This window comes from Halichoerus grypus, chromosome 2 (assembly GCF_964656455.1).
Source record: "Halichoerus grypus chromosome 2, mHalGry1.hap1.1, whole genome shotgun sequence".
Lineage (NCBI taxonomy): Eukaryota > Metazoa > Chordata > Mammalia > Carnivora > Phocidae > Halichoerus > Halichoerus grypus.
Genome location: NC_135713.1, coordinates 169,298,758 through 169,308,538, shown reverse-complemented (window position 1 = coordinate 169,308,538; position 9,781 = coordinate 169,298,758). Strand labels below are relative to the sequence as shown.

Here is a 9,781-nt window from a genome sequence, read left to right as displayed (position 1 = left end):
CGGAAGTGGAGGAAGATTGGATTGTGGGAACCAAGTGCTTTGCCTGGGACGATGAGCGCCTGTAGTCTCCTCGTGGCGGGAGGTAGGGTACCTGGAATACTGGGTTAATTTCCCGCCTGTCCTTAGCCTCTGGTCCTGGAGTACTTTCTCCCGCAGGTCCCATGTCCAGCTGTCCCTCTTGGAGTCCCAGCTGAGCTGACGGGGCGCCTCGGAGCGAGTGTGCTTCCCGGGCGAGGGGTCCGCGAGCGGCCCCTTCCCCGACTGTGTGGCGGGCGGAGGGTTGAGATGCTAACAGCCGTTTGCTCACCTCTGGCTGTGGTATTTTCCTGTGGCTGCAGTGTCCGAGTGACTTCCCATTGGTTTTGCAGAATTGTTTTTTATGTGGTGTTTTGTTTTTCTGCTTGCGGAAACAGTCATAGTAGAAATCTGGGAAAGTGTACCGGTGAAAATAAAAACCGCCCCTTACATCTACCATTCAGCCAAAACGTGCCTTATAAACGTATACAATTTAATTTTATTTAGTTCCACCGCATAAGACACGACGAGAGAGGGAACGCAAGCAGGGGCAGAGGGAGAGGCAGGCTCCCAGCTGAGCAGGGAGCCCCATGCGGGGCTCGATCCCAGGACCCCTCATGAGCCGAAGGCAACGTCTTAACCATCTGAGCCACCCAGGCGCCCCTAGTGAAAATATTCTTAACAAGAGATATTAATTACAGAAAGATCCCTCTAAAGTTAAAAATGTGAAAAACGTTAAGCAGTGGAAATCATTGTTTTAAATACATGCTTTCTTAAGGGCATAAAATAAGATTTCTAGGTAGTAAAACTTAGGACTTATCCACAAAAAATAGAAGACATCTCTTGTGAGTATGGTATACTAGTTCTAAGATTATGGGAAAGTCTCTGTCCTTTTGCGAAGGCTCCTGTCAAGCCACAACTAATACTAAAAAGAAGTAGGACATTCCAGCTTACATTTTGCTAAATTTTCCTTTTAGGAAGGTGGCGATGTTTTCCAGTTCCATTAAGGTCATCCTTGTTCCAGGTGCTACATAATTCCTGCTGTCGGAAAAAATCCACTGCACCTAAGAAGATTATTCCCAATGCTGCTATTTGTGATGAAAATACAAAGGAACCTGGAAACGCACTTGACAAGCTCTTCTCTTCAGAGCAGCAGGCTTCCATCTTGCATGTGTTGAATACGGCATCTAATAAAGAACTTCAAACTTTCAGATTGCTTCGTGGAAGAAAATCTGTCAATATTATAGAGCACAGAGAGAAGTTTGGGCCATTTCAGAATTTGGAGAGTTTAATGAATGTGCCCTTGTTCCAGTATAAAACTACCATTCAAATTTGTAACTCCATTCTTTGTCCAGAGACTGGAGGGAAAAAAAGAAAGTTCCAGGACAACCGGCTCTTGAGAAAGCTCATCAAACCAGAAATAGAAAGAGAGAGACTTAAGGTATACTGTTTTTCTTAATGTCCATTATACTACTCCCTACATATTGAGAACCTACTTTGCAAAGCACTATTTTGGGCAGCAGACAGCTTATAGTTTAGTTGGTATGTGATCAGCACGGAAAAGTGAGATGGAGAGAGAGTTAAGTGGGTAGGGAACCGTGGGCTGTACCTGTGGGGCAAAAGTTGACCAAAACCTGGATCTCAGAGAGGGAGAATGAGGCTCGTTGGAGGAGGCGGGCTTTCTAGGAAGAAACAACAGTTGTAGAGAAATAGGTCTGTGCGAGGTTTATTTAAGGAATTGAGGAGCTATCTGACCGTGTCTTGAGGGGTTATATTGAGGGTAATGAGAAATTAAGATGCAGAGAGGGTTATGGCCAGGGAGTGACTTCAGAACATTATACTGGTCTTTTCAGTAGGATTTAAAGTTATTTTCTGTCCCTCCCCTTTTTCGCCTTTTAAAAAGCATTCTACAAGCAAATCCTTTTCAGTGTTGTCTTAAAAAACAAATATTAGAATTACTTGGCACATTGAACGTTAAACCTTGGAGGAGGAGCTTAGGTCCTGTGTAGCAATATGTGATAAAATATTCTCTTATTGCGTACCAATAGTAAGCACACTTTCTGGACCAGTAGTTCTCAGTTTGGGGAGGATTATGGATACTTTCTGATAACGTGATGAAAGCTAAGGACCCTCTTTTCAGAAAAACAACCAAAAAAAGCGCATTTACATAGAATATTGCATACACTTTCAGAGGACTTGTAGGTTTCATGAAGTCCATTCATGGACTATGGACAGAACTCCTCCTGCAGTTGATCTGGAAAATATTTGAACCAAAATTTTCAGGGTTTGGATTTCCCTTCAAAGTTGTGGCTACAAATACTATTTATACTCTTATAGTGGAGTTGCAATCTTATTTAGAGGGATAGGTTCTAAAGTCATTTTGTATGGGATGAGAAAAATTGTACTGACTTCCAAATACAGTATTATTTTTTTCCTCAAAAAAAAAAAAAAATAGTCATTTTGTATGGTGAAAATCATGCAGTAGTCCTTGAAAAAAATCTGTTGCCCGGGAAGTACTGTGTGCAACCTGGCTCAGTAATTCTTACGTACACTAAAGCTTGAGAATCGTTGAGCTCAAGAATCAAAAGAAGGTCTGTATTTGGGGCGCCCGGGTGGCTCAGTCATTAAGCGTCTGCCTTCGGTTCGGGTCATGATCCCAGAATCCTGGGATCGAGCCCCGCATCGGGCTCCCTGCTCAGTGGGAAGCCTGCTTCTCCCTCTCCTACTCCTCCTGCTTGTGTTCCCTCTCTCGCTGTCTCTCCGTCACCCCTGTTGTGTGGTGGCATTTCTTATAACGTATGGCTATGTTCCTTATTTCCCAGTATCTAGTCCCCAGCAACACTGGAATATTTGAATGCCTACCTTGGGCTAGGTAAGGTTCTTTGTCTATAAACCGACTGCTACTGGTTATCTTTTAATAATTATTCCTAGGGGGCGCCTGGGTGGCTCAGTCAGTTGTGTCTGCCTTCGGCTCAGGTCATGATCCCAGGGTCCTGGGATCGGGCCCCACGTCGGGCTCCTTGCTCAGCGGGGAGCCTGCTTCTTCCTCTCCCTCTGCCCCCCATTCATGCTATTTCAAATAAATAAATAAATAATCTTTAAAAAAATAATTATGGGGCGCCTGGGTGGCTCAGTCGTTAAGCGTCTGCCTTCGGCTCAGGTCGTGATCCCAGGGTCCTGGGATCGAGCCCCGCATCAGGCTCCCTGCTCGGTGGGAGGCCTGCTTCTCCCTCTCCCACTCCCCCTGCTTGTGTTCCTGCTCTCCCTCTCTCTCTGTCAAATAAATAAATAAAATCTAAAAAAAATAAATAAAAATAATTCCTGCATTTCTTTAACAATTCTCAGTTCATAAAGTGGAAGTGTATTTCTTTGTTTTAAAGATTTATTTATTTTAGAGAGAAAGAGCTCGGGGTAGGGGCAGAAGGAGAGAAAGTCTTAAGCAGACTCCACACTGAGCTCCACAGGGAGCCCAACATGGGGCTTGATTTCGTGACCCCGAGATCACGACGTGAGCTAAAACCAGGAGTCAGATGCTCAACCGAGCCACCCAGGCACCCCAGTATATTTCTAGCACATAAACTGATTTGGCATTCTGAGTTAATAGCTTAAATTTTGTATCTGTTAAAATGTTTATACTTGTAATTAAACCAGCCTTTTTGTTGTAGGCAGTTAATAGTATCGTATCCATCGTTTTTGGAACTCGAAGAATTGCCTGGGCTCACATGGATCGTAAATTGGCGGTGCTGGACTGGCAGCAGAATGAGTGTTGCCAGTTGATGAAAGGAACATACTTATCATCTGTCTATTTACAAGAGGTAAAGCAACTGCACCTCCAAATTCCTATCTGCTAGAACTCCTTGTGTTATTTAATCTTCTAGTCCTAAAGGGAATGTAATACAATACTACGGATGGATTTCCTTTGGGTGCTTATTACTCACCCATTCCTTTTTTTTTTTTTTTTTTAAAGATTTTATTTATTTGAGAGAGAGCATGAGAGGGGTTTGGGTCAGAGGGAGAAGCAGACTCCCCGCTGAGCAGGGAGCCTGATGTGGGACTTGATCCCAGGACTCCAGGATCATGACAGGAGCCGAAGGCAGTCGCCCAACCAACTGAGCCACCCAGGCACCCCTCCTTTTTTTTTAAGATTTTATGTATTTCACAGAACACGAGAGAGAGCACAAGCAGAGAGAGCGGCAGAAGGAGAGGGAGAAGCAGCTCCCCGCTGAGCAGCGAGCCCAATGTGGGGCTTGATCCCAGGCCCCTGGGATCATGACCTGAGCTGAAGGCAGATGCTTAACTGACTGAGCCACCCAGGCGCCCCTACTCACCCATTCCTATCATGTTTTCCGTCACCTATGATTTTTAAAAATTGAATCTTTCTTCATTTAGTTCATGAAATACCTTAATGTATCAAAGGCAGATACTGAGAAAATTGGTGGTAAAGGACATTATTCTAAATGTTAAAAAACTTCATCACTATATTTATAAAGCTTATTTTTCATTTTTTTTAGAAAAGTTTTTATTTATTTATTTGAGAGAGAGAAAGCACAGCAGGGGGGAGAGGCAGAGAGAGAAGCAGGCTCCCTGCTGAGAAGGGAGTCCGATACAGGGCTTGAGCCCAGGACCCTGGGATCAAGACCTGAGCTGAAGGCAGATGCTCAACCATCTGAGCTATCCCAGTGCCCCTTATTTATTTGAGAGAGAGCGAGCGAGCATAGGGGGAGAGGGAGGGAATCCTTAAGCAGACTCCCTGCTGAGCACGGAGCCGGACATGGGGCTTGATTCCAGGACCCTGAGATCATGACCTGAGCTGAAATCAAGAGTCAGGCGCTTAACCGATCGAGCCACCCCCAGGCACCCCTAAGCTTATTTTTCAAAATGCTTCACTAATTGTCTCATTTGAGTCTTCAAAACCTTGTGAGATGGGTAATGTTACCATCCTGATTACACATACAAAAACTGGTATAATCAAGCATCTGACAGGATTAGTCAGTTGCAGATTGCAGGCTAGATATTCTTCTTTTTTTTTTTTTAAGTAGGCTCCGCAGCCATTGTGGAGCCCAGCATAGGGCTTGAACTCAAAACTCTGAGGTCAAGACTTCAGCTGAGATGGAGTCAGGCACTCAACCAACTGAGCTACTCAGGCACCCCTGATTGTAGGCTGGGTATTTTAACCCTTATGCTCTACTCTAGATATTTTTAAAAGGTTAATAAACGTTTTAAGTTGTCTAATCTTAAAGTCAATATAGATTTTAGAGATAATGAAGCCCATTTGCGAGATGAAGAAACTAGTACTTAGAGGGACTAAATGATCTGCCTTAGCTCAGCTTATTCCTGATAGAACCATGAGCAGAACTTGGTTCCTGACTCCTCCATAAAATGCTGATTTTTCAGTTACTTCAAAACTGTCAGTAGCAGTATAAGGTAAGTTATATATTTTAAAAATAAAAATGGGAGAGGGGACCCAAACAACAAAACTTAATGAATTATTTCTGTTCACTTATTTTTTCTTTTTGTTTTTTAAAGATTTCTTCAGTCATTTCAAAGATGCCTAAAGCTGACTTCTATGTTCTGGAAAAAATCGGGCTTTCAATTCAGAACTCATCTCGGTTTCCTGTAGTGTTACATTTTCATATCATGGAAGCCATGCTGTATGCCTTATTAAACAAAACCTTTGCCCAGGATGGCCAGCATCAGGTGCTGAGCATGAATCGAAATGGAGTGGGGAAGCACTTTGAACTGATGATTGGGGACACGCGGACTAGTGGAAAAGAGCTGGTGAAGCAGTTCCTCTCAGAGTCTGTTCTGAAGGAAGAGCCTCGGGTCGTCTTCCCCACAGAGAAGATCGTCCATTACAGACAGATGTTTTCATCTACTGAACAACAGAGAGCAGAAGAATTATATGATTCATTATTACAAGCTGTTGCCTTCTATGAATTAGCAGTTTTTGACACTGAACCTTAAAACGCTTAGGTTAATATAAAGAGCTCTAAGGTTATATTAATTTATATTTATTAGCCTTAAAGCTGTAAAGCCAACTGTTTTTAACATCCATGTTTATGGAGAAGAAAACATGTTTGTATTTAAAGTCAGACTTTCGGCTGTTGAATCGTTCACACAATAATAAGCGAAATCAATAAATATCTTAGGAGATTCTGTGCCTTTTGGGTTTAAGTGTTAAACAGTAAGATGCCTCTAAACAGCCAAAACAAGAAACAAAGTTATCTCCCCTGAAAAGCAAATTCCATCCTATACTAATGATTTGCACCCTTTTATTGTTAATAGAGAGTAATGATTTTTCTGGGTGGTGCTCATCATGGGAATAATGCTAAATATAATCGAAAACACAACTTATGAAACCCTCTTAATTCTCTAAGTAGCATGTGGTTTGATGTATTGCTCCCAAAAGGGAATCGATTGTCATCAACTTAGTCTATCAGCCCAGAACAAAGAAGCTTTGTCTAATACATTTTTTTTTTTCACTTTGAAATATTTTACTTGGACAGACCATCTTTTTCAAAAAGATTTATTTGAGAGAGAGAGAGAGAATAAGTATGCGGGGGGAGGGGCAGAGGAAGAGGGGAGAGTCCCAAGCAGACTTCACCATGGGTACAGAGCCCGATGCAGGGCTTCACCCCAGGACCCTGAGATCATGACCTGAGCGGAAACCAAGAGTCAGGCCCTTACCCGACTACACCACCCAGATGCCCCTAGACAGACCATCTTTTGAGAAAAGTAGCACATAATTTTTTTACCACATCTCACATTTTCCAGTATTACATTTGCTTTAGTTCAGGCCCTCACCATATCTTACCAGTCCTGAACCCAAAACTCTTTGATGTCAAAGCATTACGTCTTTCCTTTAATCTACAGAGTGAAATATGCTTGTTGGAAAAACATTCAAATATGTAAAATGAGTAGAAGTCCTCTCTTCCAGAACCTCCCAACTCCCTAGGGAATCTGGGATACAGTCTAGACTTACTGCCATTCACTTGTAAATCTCTACATTTATATATATGGTTGTACACACACATCTCCACCTTCCATATGTTGTAGGTATCTCAAACTATCCATCTCAAATAATCTTTCCTTCAAATCACCTCCTTTGCCATTGTTCTATACTTTGGTAAATAGCTTCACCAGCCATCCAGTTGTTCATGCCAGATATGTGCATTCTACCTCCCACATATTTCTGGAAATAGCTTTCAGTGAAAATGTGTTCATTTTAGACATTTATAGGGTAAGATGCTAAGTACTGAGAAAGCCATCAGAATTTGCTTACTTTATCTCAAAAGTGAATCTAAACCTTTAGGAATTCATAATTTTTGGGGTGCCCGGGTGGTGCACTCAGTTAAGCATCTGACTCTTGGTTTCAGCTCATGATCTTGTGATCTCAGGGTCATGAGACTGAGCCCCACTTTGGGCTCTGCACTCTGGCTCAGGGTGGAGTCTAGGTCCTTGAATTCTCTCTCCCTCTCCCTGCCCTTCCCGTTTGTGCTCTCTCTCTCTCTCTCAAATAAATCTTTGGGGCACCTGGGTGGCTCAGTAGGTTAAGTGTCTGCCTTCGGCTCAGGTCATGATCCTGGGATGGAGTCCCACATCGGGCTCCCTACTTAGCCGGGAGCCTGCTTCTCCCTCTCCCTCTGCTGATGCCCCTGCTCATGTTCTCTTTCTGTCAAATAAATCTTAAAAAAAAATATATATATATATATTTTCCTCCCCAATAAAGCTAAGCCTAAAAGAAAATCTTAAATGTGTCCCTATTAGGGAAGAAAATATCCCCATTGTTTCTTGATTTTTTTTTTTCAAAGATTTTATTTATTTATTTGACAGAGAGAGAGACAGCCAAAGAGGGAACATAAGCAGGGGGAGTGGGAGAGGGAGAAGCTGGCTTCCTGCAGAGCAGGGATCCTGATGTGGGGCTCGATCCCAGAACCCTGGGATCATGACCCGAGCCGAAGGCAGACACTTAACGACTGAGCCACCCAGGCGCCCCTGTTTCTTGATTTTTGATCTTACTAAATAAAATCCTAAAGTTATTATTTTTTTATTTTAAAGATTTTATTTATTTATTTGACAGAGAGAGACACAGCGAGAGAGGGAACACAAGCAGGGGGAGCAGGAGAGGGAGAAGCAGGCCTCCACTGAGCAGGGAGCCCAAGGTGGGGCTCGATCCCAGGACCCTGGATGACCTGAGCCGAAGGCAGATGCTTAACAACTGGGCCACCCAGGTGCCCCAATTCTAAAGTTATTTTACTTTGATTCTCTATTACCAGAATTTTCTAATAATAAGACCAAATTAACAGGTAAGTGCTCTACAAATAGTGAACGCTAGGTATGCAATAGAAGAAAATCCATATACTTAAAAAAAAAACCCCACAGAACTTCAGATCTATTCTTTTGTACAAGGATGAAACCTGTAAGATACAGCCTATATCCAAACCTATAAAATATCCATATTTACCCAGATGGTTACATCTGGACCACCTATTTAAATATTGCATTAAGTCTTTTAGCTTTAACCTTTAATTAAGTCAATATACTATCAACGAAAAAGTAGACTGAACAAGTAAGAGGTAAAAACATACCTTCATACACATTTGTAAACAGGTATACATCAATATTTTCCATCTGTACAAAATTAGGATGCTTACCTTTGAGGTAAATATATAATTCACCAGATAATGTAACTGGAATTCTAGGCTAATACATAATATAAACATTTGAAATATAATAGGAAACTATTTTCAGATATACCTGATTATATGATTGCAAAAATGATTTTAAGTGAAATGTGGGATTCTAAAATCTTGTAATTAAAAATACATACTTTCTCCAAAAACAACCTTAAGTGGAAATGACTATGATGTAGAAAGTCCATAGTAGAATCCTCTTTGTTACAATTTTAATGAATAGCAGTTTGTCCAAAATAGATATATTAACATCATTAATATCTTTATGAAATAAAACATCGCTGATATAAAAATACAAGAAAAATGTACAAGGCAAATGATGTGAGTTGGCAAAATGTACAAGCAATCACATATGAATGGTTGCTAAAAAAGATTTATGAAAACGACAATTCATAATTTTGTTTTCCCTTTGTCAACATTCAATGATTCAATGGCAATATACGCTGGAGGAATACACTAAAAATAAATTTATCGGGAAGATGGTACTTTTTGAAAAATGAAGTATAATTTCTTCCCTAGGAAGTTCTCATGTATTACATAATTTTGTATTGTGTTAACTAGATTACCACCTAGATGATTCTATATACAACTTGACAGTACTGACAGTTGGGTTGGAGAGAAGTGGATTAAAGGTAACAGGAAAGAGAAAAAGGATGGATTAATTTAATAGTGAAACATCTTTAGAAATATAGTGAATTCTACCTTCTAGAAACAGCTCGCTCACATGCAATAATACAACAAAGCTAAGTCAAATAATACAAAAAAAATTCAGAAAAAAAAAATACCACCACAATCATAAATACAATTTATAACTCAAATTTTTTCATTTTAAATATTTGCACACTAATTAAAAAAAATACAAATAGTCTCTTTTAAATGTACATTAAGAGAAAGAAATTCTTCCATGAAAATCAATATAAAAATGTATCTTGAGGAACACATAATAATCTGTACAAGGCATTGTTAATTAAGGGAAGCCAGCTGCCAAAGTGTTCACAGTCTCTTTCGAAATGTTAAGATGAATACCTTCAAGATAGTGTAGGAACCTGTCAAAATTACAAGGAAAAATTCAA

General features: G+C 40.8%; 2 protein-coding genes across 5 annotated transcripts in view; one reads left to right on the top strand and one right to left on the bottom strand.

The window, feature by feature from the left end:
- Positions 1–6,169, top strand: TEFM (transcription elongation factor, mitochondrial). The gene is made up of 4 exons (XM_036116902.2): positions 1–82; positions 993–1,456; positions 3,681–3,830; positions 5,542–6,169. Exons 1-4 carry the CDS (start codon positions 52–54, stop codon positions 5,977–5,979), a joined length of 1,083 nt encoding a protein of 360 aa, XP_035972795.1. The 5' UTR covers positions 1–51; the 3' UTR covers positions 5,980–6,169.
- A 356-nt stretch (positions 6,170–6,525) lies between these two features.
- ATAD5 (ATPase family AAA domain containing 5) overlaps positions 6,526–9,781 on the bottom strand; it is a 48,805-nt gene continuing 45,549 nt past the window's right edge. For all 4 annotated transcript variants that reach the window (XM_036116901.2, XM_078063350.1, XM_078063351.1 and 1 more), the window contains one exon: positions 6,526–9,754. In XM_036116901.2, the coding sequence (XP_035972794.2) occupies positions 9,676–9,754 (79 nt within the window). In that variant the 3' untranslated portion in view covers positions 6,526–9,675. The remainder of the gene's footprint in view (positions 9,755–9,781) is intronic.